This window comes from Malus domestica, chromosome 02, assembly GCF_042453785.1.
Source record: "Malus domestica chromosome 02, GDT2T_hap1".
Lineage (NCBI taxonomy): Eukaryota > Viridiplantae > Streptophyta > Magnoliopsida > Rosales > Rosaceae > Malus > Malus domestica.
The window spans coordinates 305,479-321,418 of NC_091662.1; the positions used below are offsets into that span (position 1 = coordinate 305,479).

The 15,940-nt window shown below is 38.8% G+C and overlaps 4 protein-coding genes across 4 annotated transcripts; 3 read left to right on the plus strand and 1 right to left on the minus strand.

The window, feature by feature from the left end:
* Nucleotides 1-1,426: 1,426 nt before the first annotated feature.
* LOC103417941 (2-alkenal reductase (NADP(+)-dependent)-like) lies at nt 1,427-4,392 on the plus strand. Its single transcript, XM_008356098.4, has 5 exons — nt 1,427-1,789; nt 2,118-2,295; nt 2,967-3,133; nt 3,441-3,523; nt 3,847-4,392. The coding sequence occupies exons 1-5, from the start codon at nt 1,559-1,561 to the stop codon at nt 4,223-4,225; spliced, it is 1,038 nt and encodes a 345-aa protein (XP_008354320.1). The 5' UTR covers nt 1,427-1,558; the 3' UTR covers nt 4,226-4,392.
* Nucleotides 4,393-5,081: 689 nt separating this feature from the next.
* On the plus strand, nt 5,082-6,798 carry LOC103406679 (2-alkenal reductase (NADP(+)-dependent)-like). Its single transcript, XM_008345670.4, has 4 exons — nt 5,082-5,751; nt 5,840-6,006; nt 6,116-6,198; nt 6,328-6,798. The coding sequence occupies exons 1-4, from the start codon at nt 5,313-5,315 to the stop codon at nt 6,704-6,706; spliced, it is 1,068 nt and encodes a 355-aa protein (XP_008343892.2). The 5' UTR covers nt 5,082-5,312; the 3' UTR covers nt 6,707-6,798.
* Nucleotides 6,799-7,076: 278 nt separating this feature from the next.
* LOC103417939 (acetolactate synthase small subunit 1, chloroplastic-like) lies at nt 7,077-11,743 on the minus strand. The gene is made up of 12 exons (XM_008356096.4): nt 11,173-11,743; nt 10,870-11,083; nt 10,543-10,626; nt 10,374-10,442; nt 10,109-10,192; nt 9,843-9,995; nt 9,324-9,410; nt 9,016-9,120; nt 8,798-8,920; nt 8,082-8,234; nt 7,757-7,822; nt 7,077-7,544 (listed from the first exon to the last, which is right to left on the minus strand). Exons 1-12 carry the CDS (start codon nt 11,418-11,420, stop codon nt 7,461-7,463), a joined length of 1,470 nt encoding a protein of 489 aa, XP_008354318.2. The 5' UTR covers nt 11,421-11,743; the 3' UTR covers nt 7,077-7,460.
* A 1,310-nt stretch (nt 11,744-13,053) lies between these two features.
* Nucleotides 13,054-14,802, plus strand: LOC103446604 (large ribosomal subunit protein uL2my, C-terminal part). The gene is made up of 2 exons (XM_008385743.4): nt 13,054-13,284; nt 14,074-14,802. Exons 1-2 carry the CDS (start codon nt 13,173-13,175, stop codon nt 14,562-14,564), a joined length of 603 nt encoding a protein of 200 aa, XP_008383965.2. The 5' UTR covers nt 13,054-13,172; the 3' UTR covers nt 14,565-14,802.
* Nucleotides 14,803-15,940: the final 1,138 nt, after the last annotated feature.

The following is a 15,940-nucleotide window of genomic DNA, read 5'->3' on the forward strand; positions in this document are numbered from 1 at the left end:
GGCCTTGAGAGCTTGTGAGCTCCGGATTTAATATGAGTTTTTGAGGTATGTTTTTGGTGCTTATCTATCATACATCACATCCACACAACATTGGTATGAAGACGTCTATGGCCATAGGACACTGTTGAGGAGATTTATGATATACCCCTAGCTTCACCGGCGACCAGTATCGAACAGCTTCACTAGCCACGGCTAATGTCGGTGTGTGATGTTATATATTTATTCTCTGGCATAACCTAGAGTTGTACAACTTCACATTCGGGTGATGGGGCTTACCATGTTTCTTCATTGGCGTAACCTAGTGTTGTACAGCTTCACCTTCGGGTGATGGACATGTATTGCCTTCGAGTGACTATGATAGCCCTAGAGAGAGTACATAATTGATGAGATTTACGGATTTGCCTTTAGGCGAAGATATTACCATTGTTTTGATTTACGAGATTCATGGATTTGTCTTCAGGCGGCTATATTAGCACGGATTCACATACACATGTTTTACAAATGATTTTCATGGTATGCTAGAGTTTTCAAAAAACCTACTATATAGTATTATTTATGTGTTCAAAACAGGGAGTTAGTATATTCGGAAAGAAAATGGTTTTCTTATTATTAGTATTATTATTATAAACTTTAGTCCACTCACCTTTTGTTTTGCGCCCCCTTAGGAGTTAGAATCGAGGCACACGATCCCGGTATCAGGGCACTTCTGCTTAGGAATCTCGAGCCTTTTCTGTGTAGGACCTATTCCTCGGTTCGTACTTTTCCATAATAATTCATTCACATTATTCTTAATTAGTTGTATGCTCTGAACATAGTTTTGCATTAGAATATTCTTTCTAACCACATATTTTAATTTGCATGCATGTTAAAATGGTTTCGTCACTCTCGAGTGTCGATCAACACGTGCCTATCTGGGTATCTGGGGATATTGGGTCGGGGCGTGTCATGGAAATCCAATGGCCAAAAATATTGTCGTTGGAAATCCAACGATCCATATAAAGCCATGCCCCACCACCCCCTAGATCAGCTGAGTGCGCCTGTGGTGAGGCCCCAACTCTGTTTTTCTGTCAGCTCCCTGACTGAAGAAAAAAAATATATCCATGTGACTGATGCCATGCTGACGTCAAATTCACCTAGTCAGTGGGCTAATCAGTTCGAGCACGTGTGGTCTGTCAGGCACTCAGGCTCCCCCAAAGCTCAGTGGATTGAATACTGTTAACGCTCAAAATTTGCTAGTCAAACCAAGACAAAATTTGCAAACGAAATAATGTATTACTAATATGAATATTAATGTTTAAGTAATAAATCAATTATCAATTTTTCATAACCTTTGGTTTTTGAAATTTTATCTACACATTTAGTCTCCCGGCCTTACTTTGGCGTGGACATGCTGTAACCAGAGCACATCGAGTCGCCCAAGCGGACATGGACACACGTGTCACGCATACCAACCGGCCAAAGCCGTTCACATCGCTGATTGCTCACATTGCATTTACACATTCGGCGATCGGCTCTGTTTGTAAGAAGCGAAGCAAATTCAGTAGAAAAAGAATAAAAAATGGAAGTGACGAGCAACAAGCAGCTGATACTCAGAGACTATGTCACTGGCTTCCCCAAAGAATCCGATATGCAATTAGTCACCGCCGCAGCCACCAAGCTGAAGCTTCCAGAAGGTTCCACTGGGGTTTTGGTGAAGAACCTCTACTTGTCCTGCGACCCTTATATGAGAGACCGCATGACCAAGCGCGAACCCGGCGGCAGTTATGTCCCCTCCTTCGTGCCCGGTTCGGTCAGTTCTTCATCCATCTCTGATCTCCCTAACTTGTTTTTATTTTTAGAATTTTTAGCATTAATTTCTGTATATTTACAAATGGGGCTGAAGGATTGAGAACTTTTCTCTTCTGGGTCCTCCTCACAATTTCACCTTGGTGTCTGAATATCTCTGCTTTACAATATACTCGGATTAATTCAAGCTTGCATTTTTGTGATGAACGTAATGTCATTTTTCTTGGCCAAACAAAGAAGCTTGCATTTTTGTGCCTATTTAGTATTGTAGAATTATATTTTGTTACTAGTAATTATCGCATCGAAGATATTGAAATGCTGTGGACTGGCAGCCTATAACCGGATACGGAGTGGCTAAAGTTTTGGAATCGGGGGATCCCAATTTCAAGGAAGGCGACTTTGTTTGGGGGATGACCGGGTGGGAAGAATATAGTCTCATCACTGCCACACAGGCCCTGTTTAAGATTCACGATACCGATGTCCCACTCTCTTACTATACTGGAATTCTAGGTATGTTTCTAGTGCTATTTTCACCAAATTTTGAAGTTGATGTCTCCGGAAAATTGCTTCTGCGGCACATAGCTAGCTATCTGAAATTTATAATCTCATATGTTTGTATTTGACTAATGAAACTTGAGTGTGAATTTCGCAAGTCTTGAATGAAAATGGTAGATAAATTGGTTCGCATATGTCACGTATTGTTATATGCTGAGTGACTTGACTCCAATTTTCATTCTAAAATCAGAAGTTTAAGGACAGTGTCAAAATCTGCATTTTTGATGAATGGTCTTCTCTCATGAAAGGATCTCCGCATTTCGATTTCTAGTTGTATCTTTTCTGCATTGACCGATATGATATTGACAATGAATTGCTTTTGCTCAATTCTGACACTCTTTAGTAGTGTAGTAAGGAACTTGATTGCCATCAAACTTTTTTTTTTTCCAATTAGTCATGCAGTAAAGCGGGAGCCTTGTGCACTGGGTACGACCAGTCATGCAGTAACTTACCTGCCTTGATGTGTACTATTCTTCTTGATAGAATGTGATTGATAGAGTAATCCATTCTAATCAAATTTAAACTGTCATGAAACATATTTTGGTAATATGTAAGCCTTAAAATTTATATGCATGATATGTCCTGCTTGATGCTCAAGGCTCATCTAATTTATTTGTTTGATGTAGGTATGCCTGGTATAACTGCTTATGCTGGTTTTCATGAGGTTTGCACGCCAAAGAAAGGAGAGACAGTCTTCATTTCTGCCGCATCTGGAGCAGTAGGTCAGCTAGTTGGGCAATTTGCGAAGTTGTTGGGTTGCTATGTTGTTGGGAGTGCTGGAAGCAAAGAAAAGGTGAGTCATTGCTATTGGGTAATCAATAGGAAATTAGGAATTAATACATTAATTGGCAATTCATAGCTGTGACTCAGAATATTCTTGTAAAGGCATGTCTGTATGACGATTTTTTGTGGTTCGCAAATTTTGGAAAATGAAACAGAACATCTTGTGCTGATGTACAAATGGTGTTGGTGACCAATAATTTTTTTTATCATCATTGCCATCAAATGTGTTAAACGCGTTTACTTTTATTCTTCAACATGCTGGAGTCAATTGAAGCACTTCAATGATATATATTTGTATGCCTTTTCTGCGAGTGAAGGTTGATCTGCTGAGGAACAAGTTCGGGTTTGATGAGGCTTTCAATTATAAAGAAGAACCTAACTTGGATGCTGCCTTAAAAAGGTCAATCCTATATATCTGTGTAATATGTTTTAACTTTTGATCAGAATCAGAACTTTATGAATGGTGATAAGGGGCATTTTTGTTTCTAATTTTAATCTGCTGAAGCCATACTGAGTTTTTCATGTGCCAACGATACAACCCCTTTTCTGAAAGGCTTTAACATCAATAACAAAACTTAAGATCTAATCCCCAATCTTTCGAAAGAGAGAGAAGATTAGAAAATGAAAGGTTCTTGAGTATGTGACGTTGATTTTCCACTTCCTATATATTGCTTAAACATTGGGCTAAACATGTACATTGGGAATGTGTAATTTACGTAACAGGTACTTTCCTGAAGGCATCGATATATACTTTGAAAATGTTGGGGGAAAGATGCTCGATGCAGTCCTACTAAACATGAGGACGAATGGCCGAATCGCAGTTTGTGGGATGATCTCGCAGTACAACCTTGAGCAGAAAGAAGGCGTGCATAATTTAACGTCAATGATCTCTAAACAGCTCCGTATGCAAGGTTTCGTGGCTTCTAGTTTCTATCATCTCTACGGGAAGTTTCTTGAAACTGTACTACCATTCATAAAAGAAGGGAAGATAACATACGTGGAAGATGTAGTTGAAGGCATTGAGAGCGCTCCGGCAGCTCTGATAGGGCTCTTTGCCGGCCGCAATGTCGGAAAGCAGGTGGTTTTAGTTTCCAGGGATTGACTTCATCACTCACAGACGCCCAATAGTCCCTGTAGGCGTCTGTGTGACTAGTAAATTACAACTTGTACGACGTGGTTTTTGTAAAAGCGTGTTCTAGTTATTTAATAAATAATTGTGTTGAGGGGAGCTGTTTTGTTCTCTTAATAAATGTTCTCTGATTAAGCTTATTAGCATGATCACGTGTTAATTCCAAGCTCAAGTAAAATTTCTGGATTGTTAAATCAACCATTTTTTTTTAACTAAATCCATCCAATATTACAAGGGAAGAGATTCTTTCAAAAATCAGAGCATCAATAATTGAAAAAGCTTTACCTGGAGACTTAGATGTACATTGGAACCAAGATGGTCTCAATACCACCTGGAGTCTGGAAAATATACAATCTGAATGTCTTCCAAGGACCCTTCATTGTTTAGTACGAGTCTCTTTTGTGTCTACTTACTACATCAATAACGTCTGCTAGGCATATTTTGACAGGTCGCATTGACAACACTTAACAAATTCTATCAATCACTAAACAGTTTTACTTACGATAACGAACCCACCAAGTGTTTGTTAAAATGCATCAGTGAATTCGCGCTCATTTCTATATAAAAAAAACTTGTATTTTAACACTGAAATCCTCCGAGATCTTTCTAAATCCGCCGCTGAATAGAGGGTCAATATATATAATTTTGGTAAAAAAGCCAGACAAAAACAGCAGTCTAAAACTCCAGTACTTGAGTTCAAATCACGTGTTACTCAAGTAGAGAGAGGCCACGTAAGATTTTAGTTACAGAAGATTTTGAACATCAAACAAAAAAAATATATAGAAATATTGAACGAGTAAAAGGTGAGAAGGATTTACACGTTTTAGGCGAATCATGAGGTTTGCCTTTATTTATGGACACGACGACATTGCTAGCCCATGCATCGAACTAGAACAAACAATCGCACGTGTGTCCACACCACTACCACTCACGAAAACCCCTCTTCTTCTCTCTTGGACTTCTTCTATTTGCCCTGCATTCTTCGCATCTGGATTTCCTAATTCTAATCTTGCAAAACTGAACGCAGAGAAGAAGTTACTAACACGGAGACGAGGCTGCAATGGCGAATGATGTCGAAGCGGAGGGCGTGGAGGAAGTAAGCAACAAGCAGGTGTTACTTCAGGAGCATCTCATGAGCGGGAATCCAAGGGACTCCAACATGTGCGTGAGCACCAGCAAGATCAAGCTCAAGCTCCCTCGGGGATTCACCGGCGTTCTACTCAAGAATCTCTACCTCTCGTGCGACCCTTACATGGCTGCACGCATGAAGAAGCTCGACGCTTCCTCCTCCTACGCCCTCGACATGTACAGACCTGGTCAGCCTATAAGCGGATACGGAGTGTCTAAGGTTTTGGATTCCGGCCATCCCAAATTCGCCAAAGGCGACTTGGTTTGGGGGTTTACCGGCTGGGAAGAATATAGTGTCATCACGGCCACGGAATCTTTGATAAAAATTCAGCACACTGATGTCCCCCTCTCTTACTATACTGGAATTCTTGGTAACTCGTTAGCGCTTGAGCGATCCTGTATATTCGTATACATATACTTATCCTCTTGATTGAATCTCTTCACTTTCTTATTACGCAGGCATGAATGGTATGACTGCTTACGCCGGTTTCTATGAGGTTTGTTCACCTAAGCCGGGGGAGAAAGTCTTCGTTTCAGCCGCAGCTGGAGCGATTGGCCAGCTTGTTGGCCAGTTTGCCAAATTGTCGGGTTGCTATGTTGTTGGAACTGCTGGAAGCAAAAAAAAGGTAACTTAAAATTAACTGCATATGCTAATTGCGAGCCTCAATCAAAACCACTTCTCATTTTCATTAGCTTTGAAGAGATCTCCTTACAATATTATTTACACTATATAAGGTCGATCTGCTAAAGAACAAGTTTGGATTCGACGAAGCTTTCAACTATAAGGAAGAGACCGACTTGGTTGCAGCTCTGAAAAGGTTGGTATAGTAACTGAGATCAACTTCAAGAGCATTCACCCCTGCACCCGACGTCATGAGTTTGATTTCCCCATCCCCAAATATTCATTCAAAGAAAAGTATACGACGAGATGTGGGTGTATGATGCAGGTACTTTCCGGAAGGCATTGACATATACTTTGAGAGTGTTGGGGGAAAGATGCTGGATGCAGTGCTACTAAACATGAGATTCAAAGGGCGGATCGCAGCTTGTGGAATGATCTCACAGTTCGACGGTAGCCAGACTGCAGGTGTACAGAATTTGATGTACATGATCGGGAATCGGGTGCGCATGGAAGGGTTCATAGTGGCGGATCACTTTCACCTTTATCCGAAGTTCCTAGACCTGGTCATATCCTACATCAAACAAGGTAAATTGACTTATGTGGAAGACATTGCTGAAGGCCTTGACAACGCTCCTAAAGCCCTCGTCGGCCTCTTCTCCGGCCGCAATATCGGAAAGCAACTTGTCTTAGTTTCCAAGGAGTGACTATTATCATTCATTCCTTTCTACTCAATCAAAATATTCATAAATGTAGTACTCTACCAATATATAATCTTACACAACCTTTTATCATTCAATTATATAGACTATACGACCAAATACTCGTTCGTTACCAAATAGTTCGGAGGTTTTGGTCTAACGGCCAAAAACATTGGAGTGCAAGATACCCCGGAGCATAATAGAAAATCCCGGAATCACATAATAACAAAATTATATGACATCTAATGCTTAATATACTCCCTTTAAACACTACATTGTTCTGCTCCATCTCTGAATTCAAAAGAAAATAAAAGAAAAGAAAAGAGAAAGGAGAAGTTGGTGTGGGCAAAAACGAGCAAACAAAGAGAAAAGAGGATAAGCAATACAAACTTTCCAACTTCCAGTATATATGATCAAAATTTGAGTACAGAAAGACACGCATTACAGATCAGCTATACTAGTGTGATGTTCCGAACACTTGCATTGTTCTGTTTCAGCAAACACAGATTTTATCTTCTACTAATGAAAATAAATAAGTTCCATGGATTGAAAAAAAACACAAACAAATACCCAAGCGGAAGGTGATCTGCAATAAAAAGTGTAAGCACAGAAGTTGAAGTTGTACTAGTCAGTCTGAATGCGCCCTTCAACTTGGAGTCTGCCATCGACTCATATGTACGTACAAGATTGCGCACCTTGCACACATTTACAAGTGCTCTCATTCAAGTTTCCCAAATCATTTTCAACCAGCCAGTGCCAACTACAGAGGAAAAGAATATCCACGGAGGTATTTCGAATCCACACCCGACTCACGCACCAGTGCAATTCTTCCAGTACGCGCCACCTGCCAAATCCATAAAGAATTGTTGATATCTTGAAGCAATAATGACACCCAAAAAATCTATAGGGAAAATAAGTTTGTGATTGCTTAAGGAGTCAGCTCATAAACTATAGCCAAGACAAATTATGCCGCGTCCACAGAACTAAGCCAAGACTCATGATGCAAGCTGCCCTTATCAAAATTTTCAAGACTTGACTAAAGATTGCAGGACAAACCTCACAAATTCCATAGGGCTCTAACAACCTCTGCAATGCAACCATCTTGTCCAGGTCTCCTGTTAGCTGGACAAAAGCAAATCAAGTAATTTGATCAGTGCCAAGTTACCAACAGCGAGATCTGTCCTCCAACAACATAAAATCGCCCCTTAGCATCCATCATCACCCACATACATCATCTTGAGGTAATTTATAGTGTGTCTATTCACGTCGGGTCATAGCAACTGAGGTTTTTACCTATATATATATATATATATATATATATATATATATATATATATATATATATATATATATATATAATATATGAAAAGGGAATATTCACCTCAAGGGTTATTGTGTGATCAGAAACGTCAACAGCCTTGGCCCTAAAAATGTTGCCAATATCAAGCACATCTCTTCGAGCAGCAGCATTCGCAGCAATTTTTATCAACATCAATTCCCGCTCGGCAAATGGCAAATTGGTAAGATCTTGAACCTGAACAAGTCAAAAGTTATAAATTTTGTTATTCACATCAAGGCCACCATTCTTAACTTAAACATAAGAAAGACTATTAGTGTTACGGATACTGAAATTATGGGGAAAAAAGGTCCAAAACTATTCTGACAGAAGTAAAGGGTGCAAAGAAGTTATGAAGCCAAGGCGATGAGCCATCTCAGTGCTGGACTTCTGGGTTTGGACCATCTCCTCCCAATTAAATCTTATTCTCTTTCTTTCCCTCCATCATATCTGAGAGTGACTTAGTTGTGGAGACAACAACAGACTGATGATTTTTCATGCTCCCGGGCTATTCAACCAGCATTTATAAATAACAATGATTGTGAAAGAAGGGGTGACTATAATCAGGCAATTTAGTCAAAAATGTGAATTCAAGACTCAGAATATGTGTTGCAGTACAGACAAATCATGCATAGACTATAATCGCATTAACCAGATGGCATTAAATTTATTCGTTGCATTAATCACAACAGATGAGAACCAACATATTTTCTTTAACTTGTCGAGAAAAATGCCTTCTTTGGAATAGTTAACATTCTTACATCATGAACATCGACAAGCTTATAAAGCTGCTGCACCAACTTGCTAATGGATTCATCTGTACCAGGAACAACAGTAGTAATGCGAGATAGCCCCTCAGCTTCTGCACGGCCAACAGCTAAGCTCTGGTAGCAATAAATCAGCCCATTTAAAAAGAAGCCTAAAATTTTCTGCCTGAGTAGAAGACAGAGAGGAGGGAATAACCGCAGAGAAAATATACCTGAATGTTATAACCCCTTCGGGCAAAAACGCCAGTAATAATGTAGAGAACCCCAGGAATGTCATTCACGAGCATGGATAAAGTGTGTGATCGAAGTCCATTAGTCTGAAATGCGTAGCTCAAAGAAAAATAGTCAACAAAACTCAGTAGGGTTTTGAATGAGATAGAAACTGAAAGAGATAGAAACTGAGTGTTTTGATGTTTTCTCAAAAAAAACTCAGTGATTGTGATAGGGTATGAGTTGCACCCCATTGAAAGAGATACAAAATTGAAAAATTTACCATTTAGCGATCATATGATTTACTTACATCTTCGTCATCGAGAACACCCCAGTGAGCATCAAGAACTTGATTGACAGTAAAGGTATCAGACGGCTCCACAGGATAAACATCACCCTTCGTGAACAAATGTATATGTATTAATTGAAAAGTCAATGATGATTTGCAGTTACATACAAAAATAATAGAATCACTGTTTCAAGATTAAAAAGAAGGGAAAGATTGCATTCAATGACTGTTATTTTTCATGAGATTTAAATTTAGCAACAGCTAATGAACAGATAATATAGCTACATCAAAAGTTTCATAATGACTCTTGTATTATGAAAGGCCTTATGATTAGAATGGAATTATATGTATATCGGAACAAATAAATAATATCGAATCAAGTAATCAAAAAGCGCATAATAATTCCCATTTTCTCCAGAAAAAAGGGTCAACCTCATACGTAATCTCATCAAATTGTAAGAAGCATGGGAGACAAAAAAACAGAGTACAGCAGATGCATTTGGTGAGGACTAATCAAACCAAAGCTGAGGAAGAAAATACCCCAGAAGACACATCAGATACAGCATTAACTAGTCCGTTTTCAACCCCCACAAGAGCATCAACAGGAACTGTTCTCTCAAGGTCAGGATATGAAGCTGCTGAATATCGCCAAAATGGAGCGGATGCACCCAACTTTTCCCTCCTCAAGGCAATCTACAGGCAAGAACAACAAAATATATTGATGCATGACACATCACTAAAAACTGCTGAATGAGATCCTAGGTGAAGAAGAAAAGAGAATTTCAATGATTCTATCAAATTGGCACCTTTCCGGTTCTGGCAATTTCTCTGATCCCAAACTTGCTTAAATTTCTTTGCAGAGCAACCATCTTCCCAGGATCTCCTGTCACCTATATCATAAAAATAATAATATAAAAAAAAGTAAATTGGTTTTGGGACTTGAGTAAAAGTCAAACTTTACATCAATGTACAGATGCTCGGTCTTATAAATAATGGAGGAAGTATGAATATTCACTTGGTCTCAACAAAAGGCCTGCATGACATCTGCACTGATCGTGTACCAATCATTACCTCAATGGTTACTGAGTGTTCCGAGATATCCACAATCTTTGCTCTAAAGATATTCACTAACCACTTGATCTGGTAAATATAAACAAAAACAGAAAATCGTAAACAAACACATTTCAAAACCTTGAGCAATTCTAGCTATGTCTAATACCAGGGATGATTCTATAACTACCTCGGCATGATAGCTAGGATCGGCATTTACTTTTATAAGCATTAGTTCACGCTCCACCTGAGGCTCAATTGAGAGATCTTCAACCTACCCGCCACGTTATAATAAACAAACAAACAAGCAAGCAAACAAACAAACTGAAAAATCAGTAAACAAAATAATTTACAAATGTATTCAATACTTTAACACATAATGCAGCACAAGTGACCAGGAGTTCATAAAAATCCTAAATATTAGCTCAAATAATGCTGCAGGTCACACTTTACCTAGAGTAATTAACATTTTAATACATTAATTAATCAGAAATTTGTATTAGATTAGAAGCTAAACCTTCATAACATTGACGAGCTTGTTAAGCTGCTCGATCACGAGGCGTAAGACCGTTTCGGTTCCGGAGACGACGATGGTGAAGAGAGCTTTGTCCTTGTTCAGACCAACAGCCAGGGACTCGATGTTGTATCCCCTCCTAGCAAACACCCCTGCTATCCGATTTATCATTCCACTTTCGTCCCCAACGAACACCGAAATCGTGTGCCTTCTTACCCTGATTTATCAATCAATAATCGCTAATTAAATTGATTAATCTTTTTAACGAAACACACAAATTTACATCTATACATAACGCGTGCATACTTGGAGCGGGTGGTCGAAGGAGGAGAGCCGTTGGAAGAGAAGGCGCTGTCGGCGATATTCTGGTCGAAGCTTCTAGCGGAGACTGCGAGTTGCTTGTGGCGGTCATGGCTATGGATTATTGATCTCGAAGCTGAACTCGTCAGAGGAAACAATAGAGTTTCGGAGAACCCGAGGGATTGGAGGTGCTCCGAGGAGAAGGACCAAGAGAAGTTCGGAGTGCGAACTGAAGCTGAAGAAATGGTCGCCATTGGAGTGGAAGAGAGAGAGAGAGAGGCTGCTAGTGTAACTTAAGACTTGCCAATTACGAATGGGAACACGACGCTATTCAAGCAGAGCATTAATCGATTGATGATAACACCCTTGGGATTGGTCATGTCAGCTTTTTCAGTATCTTCGTTGGTCCCACTGGATGAGGATCCGAGCTCTCTGTGAGGGGATTGGATCCCCCCGAATCCCTTTTATCCCGTCTGATTTGCGGTTGAACGGACGGGATTAATGCATCCGGAGGATCTGATAGAAGGATCCGAAGAGGATCTTGTTCTCTTTGTGAGGATAGCAATTGAATGTATATTGTGATCAATTTTCGTTAAGTACTATATATGTTTAATTTTAAATAAAATTTTAAAATAATTTATAATCATACAATTTACGATAAACAATTAAAATATGAAGATAATTAAGATTCTTATAATTTGAATCTGAACCCAAATCCGGTCCCACTCAAATTCTTGGCCTGACTGGGGAATGACGTGGTCCGATCGGGAGAATGAGTATTTTTTAAAATAAAATTAAAAAATTAGGGTTTAAGTCAGAATTTGGGCCTAGTCCATTAAATTTAGATTTTTTTTTTTTTTGCATGTGATATGAATCATATGATTAGTCCTCTATAACTACTGGTTAGAAATCTCTGTTATAATTATAATTGTTTGTAGTTAGTTCATTCTTCGATTTATTCGTGTTTATTATTCTCTATATATTCATATGCATATTATGATTTTCAACTAATAAGACATGTCAAGTGTAATTAAAAAAACACCAATTTTTCTCCATTATAAATTCATCGAGAATACAAGGACTAAACATATTAAGTTTTTATACTATATTATATCAACATCATAGGAATAAAACGGCAGCACTCTGTTAATCTTGCAATCATCAATAAAGAATCATTACTATGAGTCACTTCCAATATACCCTGAGCTTCCTCTTATAGTTCTTAGCTACCGACACAAAACAACAAACAGTACAAGAACCACCACCTCAACAATGAACAACAGCTACAACTCAAAGATTCAAGTTTGAGCATTAAGTCATAGATGCTACAAAGGTCTCTCATTAATAAGGCAAGAGAGCAACCACAACCACAACCATAAACACTCTTGTCGTTGGAGCAAAAGAACGACCACAAAAGAAACTACATTTTACATGGTGGTGGGTGGTGGGATCTCCGACGAAGTGTTTTTCTCATTTTTTTTTTCTTTTTAGTGGCGAAATTGTTTAATCACCCAACGAGGGATGAACGTTTAGTAATTGAAATGTATAGTACAAATTAATGTTGTAGGTGCCAAGTGACCTATCCATGATGTTCATTAATTTTTTTATATGTTTGGATAATTAAACGATTTTCGATTTGAATGATTTTTTTGTAAGAGTAATCTTTAAATGATGATTAAAAAAAAATTAAATGGTTCCAATTGTTGTGTTTATATGCTCAATATATGGTATTCACAAATGAAGAAATATGTGCATCCCGTCATTTGGGATGCAAGTATTATCCTAAAAGGAATTAGCTGAAGTAATTGACCGTGGCTCACAAAATTAACGAGTGAATCACAGCGAAAACCCCTTCATAATTAAGCTACACAAAAACGGGGTCGTTTCAGTTTAAAGGCAGTATAAGGAATGACAGGAGCCAAACGCACAGCACCGAATGAATTGCGGCGGCAGCGCGAACAAAGAAGAGAGGAGGAGGGAAACCTAGAAGGGTAGAAGTGGATCGTATGGCGGTGTGGAGAGCTGGAGCTGCTTCGTCTTCCCTGTTGAATAGGCTCCTACGCCACTCCAACGTCATCAACGTCCCCACCCGCGCCTCCACTCGCACTCTCTCCACCGGTATTTCATTTCATGCCATTTCCTCATTTGAGATCGATTTAAATTAGCTGATCGGAGCTGTTAAAAATGTTTAAGCTTGCATGTTAAGCTCATTGGGTAGGATGTTTGAGGCAAATTGCTGTTTGGTTTCTGAGAAATGAAGGGGTAAGAAAAACTAGGATTTCACTCAGTTACTGGTTACGCAAATTTGAAGTGAATTCTTGAGTGAAGTTATCGTCTGCATAATTTCTATATGAATGCTTGTTAGTTTAAAAAATTAGGAAAAATACCCCGGCAACTATAAGGTCAATGCCATAGGATTAACCAGAAAGTTATGGCAGAGCCGGTAGGTAGTAGGCGCCTAGAGTTTGATGAATGAACTGCTGTATTTCAAGGGATGTTTGTGCCATAGTTCTAGGAATGTGGGATGTTTCTATTTGATAAGATAATACAGATGTTCTGTTTCTCTTAAACAAAACAATGATCAATAAATAACTGTTGTATCCGTAAATGAACAATCATCGTATCTATGTTGATATTGTGCTATTTCCTTTCCTACAGATGTTCTGTTTGTATTAAGCAAAACGATGATCAATAAACCATTGTATCCGTAAATGAAGAATCGTCTTCTCTATGTTGATATTGTGTTATTTCATTTCCTCCTCTTTGGTGTCATCTCTTTCTTCTGCAGTGTAAACTACCTTTGTAAGGTTGCACCCATATAATTTTTAGGAAAAACCTTTCTTTTTATGTTCATTGATCTAGTTGCTGCCAAAATGAATTTTACCAGTAGTGTTATACTTTCCGCAGATGTAGCTGGTTCAAGTAATCAGTTGTTTCACTATGATATCAATTCACAATACGGAAGGTGCATGCCGCTTGCTGATATGCACATTCAAGCAAAAATACACAGCATCGAGATGAACCCGGGCCAAGGTGGCAAGTTAGTTCGAGCACCAGGCACTTTTGCAAAGATTTTGAAAGAACCCACTGTTTCAAGGTGTTTAGTGAGACTGCCTTCAGGTGTTGAAAAGTGGATTGATTCTAAATGCCGGGCTACAATTGGTACAGTCCCAAGTGATGGAAATAAGCCCAAGAAATTATATAAGGCTGGGCAAAACCGGTGGCGAGGCATCAGACCAACTGTTCGAGGAGTGGCAATGAATCCAGTTGATCATCCTCATGGTGGAGGTGAGGGTAAGAGCAAGAGTAGTGGGTCTCATGGGAAGGGTTCTCGAACACCTTGGGGAAAGCCTACCAAGGGTGGTTACAAGACCGGTCCCAACAAGCGTAGAAAGTAATGCTTTATCATTCACTTCTTTATGTTGACACTAGTGTGGAATTTAGCTTTGCGATGAGTTCAGATGGCAATAAAAGTCCACTTAGATGTTTAACTCATCAGAAAACATTCAAGGTTTGCATACCTTATTCCCTTGCCATTTTTCTGAAAGTGTTGGTTTTTGGATTAAGTTGTGTAAGTAGCTTAGTTGTCTTAGCTGTGACTATCTTTTGGATAAATGAATCCTTAACTATTTGGTATTGAGTGTGTTTGATGTTAATTCGCTGAATCAATTTCAAGTTGCATGATCACCAAGGTACTGAGTTGACTTGATGATAGACATTTACATTCTTAGTTTCTTCCCTCGTGTTGGTGCTTGCAAATATCAAATATGTTTAATTTGATTGTTTCTGATATAGGCTTATCGCTGCTTGCTTTAAGCAATAATAAGCTTGAATGCATCAAGATATGTGATGTCATAGAAATCGTTGGCCTCTTTTGAATTGTTTGATAGGTGATAGGTTTGTAGTGCCCGCACTCCTGTGATGAGAAACACACACTTGATGAGTTAGAATGAAAATTCACCATATTTCATCACCCATGGCAAAAGTTTACCTTGTTTGAGGGCCTCTCATGTAACATAGAGAAATTGGATTGATCTTGCCCGATCAAACAAGGTTTGAATGACATGATCTTCCTTAATCCTTGTTTTGTTAGGATGGGTGCTCTTGTTGGGATGAAGTGGTGGCATAGTGGGCATCCCATGTACATAGTGCTTACCTTTATGCTTAGTCCTAAAATATGGTTAAAAGTTTGTTGCTCTCCAGAGGTGGTTATTGAATTGGATAAATAACTTTGCATGTGTAAGTTTGTCTTACGTTGTCGGTCTCAATCCCAGATAAAGGAAGAGAGGGAGGGAGTGTGAGGGTTTGCCAATTGCCTTTGTTTGGTGAGAATTGGGAGTATTGGAGAATGGCATAGAATAACATTTTGGATGGGGGGAATTGATCTCTCTTAGGGATGGTTTGGTATTGCTCTGCTTTAAAAAAAAAACTGTTTATGCTGTGCTGTAAGAATAACTGGCTGTGAAATAAAGTTGTAGAGTGTTTGGTAAACTTTTTTGTAAAAATGCTTTTGAAAAAAAAAAAGCAGTATTATAGTGTTTGGTAAACTTTTATGTAAAACGGATGTGAAAAAAAAGCCGGTTTTTCAAAGCTGGGTTTTGCAGCTTCTTGTTTTTGGTTTTTTTTCACTCAAAACTATGAAAAAAAACTGAAGTTGAATGTTTACCAAACACAAAAAGCTCACAGCTTTTTTAGAATTATCTCCATATCAAACCAGACCTTAACGTGTGAAGGTTTGCCAATTGACTTGTATCTCTTTCATCACGTTGAATGG

What these genes read in the sequence shown, in the direction of transcription:
- LOC103417941 (XM_008356098.4), top strand. Translation starts at nt 1,559, where the DNA reads ATGGAAGTGACGAGCAACAAGCAGCTGATACTCAGAGACTATGTCACT. An exon ending in CCTCCTTCGTGCCCGGTTCG is followed by an intron (nt 1,790 to 2,117) that starts GTCAGTTCTTCA and finishes GTGGACTGGCAG; the next exon opens with CCTATAACCGGATACGGAGT. An exon ending in TTGGATGCTGCCTTAAAAAG is followed by an intron (nt 3,524 to 3,846) that starts GTCAATCCTATA and finishes TTTACGTAACAG; the next exon opens with GTACTTTCCTGAAGGCATCG.
- LOC103406679 (XM_008345670.4), top strand. Translation starts at nt 5,313, where the DNA reads ATGGCGAATGATGTCGAAGCGGAGGGCGTGGAGGAAGTAAGCAACAAG. An exon ending in CTGCTGGAAGCAAAAAAAAG is followed by an intron (nt 6,007 to 6,115) that starts GTAACTTAAAAT and finishes ACACTATATAAG; the next exon opens with GTCGATCTGCTAAAGAACAA. An exon ending in TTGGTTGCAGCTCTGAAAAG is followed by an intron (nt 6,199 to 6,327) that starts GTTGGTATAGTA and finishes TGTATGATGCAG; the next exon opens with GTACTTTCCGGAAGGCATTG.
- LOC103417939 (XM_008356096.4), bottom strand. Translation starts at nt 11,420, where the DNA reads ATGGCGACCATTTCTTCAGCTTCAGTTCGCACTCCGAACTTCTCTTGG. An exon ending in CCTTCGACCACCCGCTCCAA is followed by an intron (nt 11,084 to 11,172) that starts GTATGCACGCGT and finishes TTGATAAATCAG; the next exon opens with GGTAAGAAGGCACACGATTT. An exon ending in TATCTGATGTGTCTTCTGGG is followed by an intron (nt 9,411 to 9,842) that starts GTATTTTCTTCC and finishes TTGTTCACGAAG; the next exon opens with GGTGATGTTTATCCTGTGGA.
- LOC103446604 (XM_008385743.4), top strand. Translation starts at nt 13,173, where the DNA reads ATGGCGGTGTGGAGAGCTGGAGCTGCTTCGTCTTCCCTGTTGAATAGG. An exon ending in CACTCGCACTCTCTCCACCG is followed by an intron (nt 13,285 to 14,073) that starts GTATTTCATTTC and finishes TACTTTCCGCAG; the next exon opens with ATGTAGCTGGTTCAAGTAAT.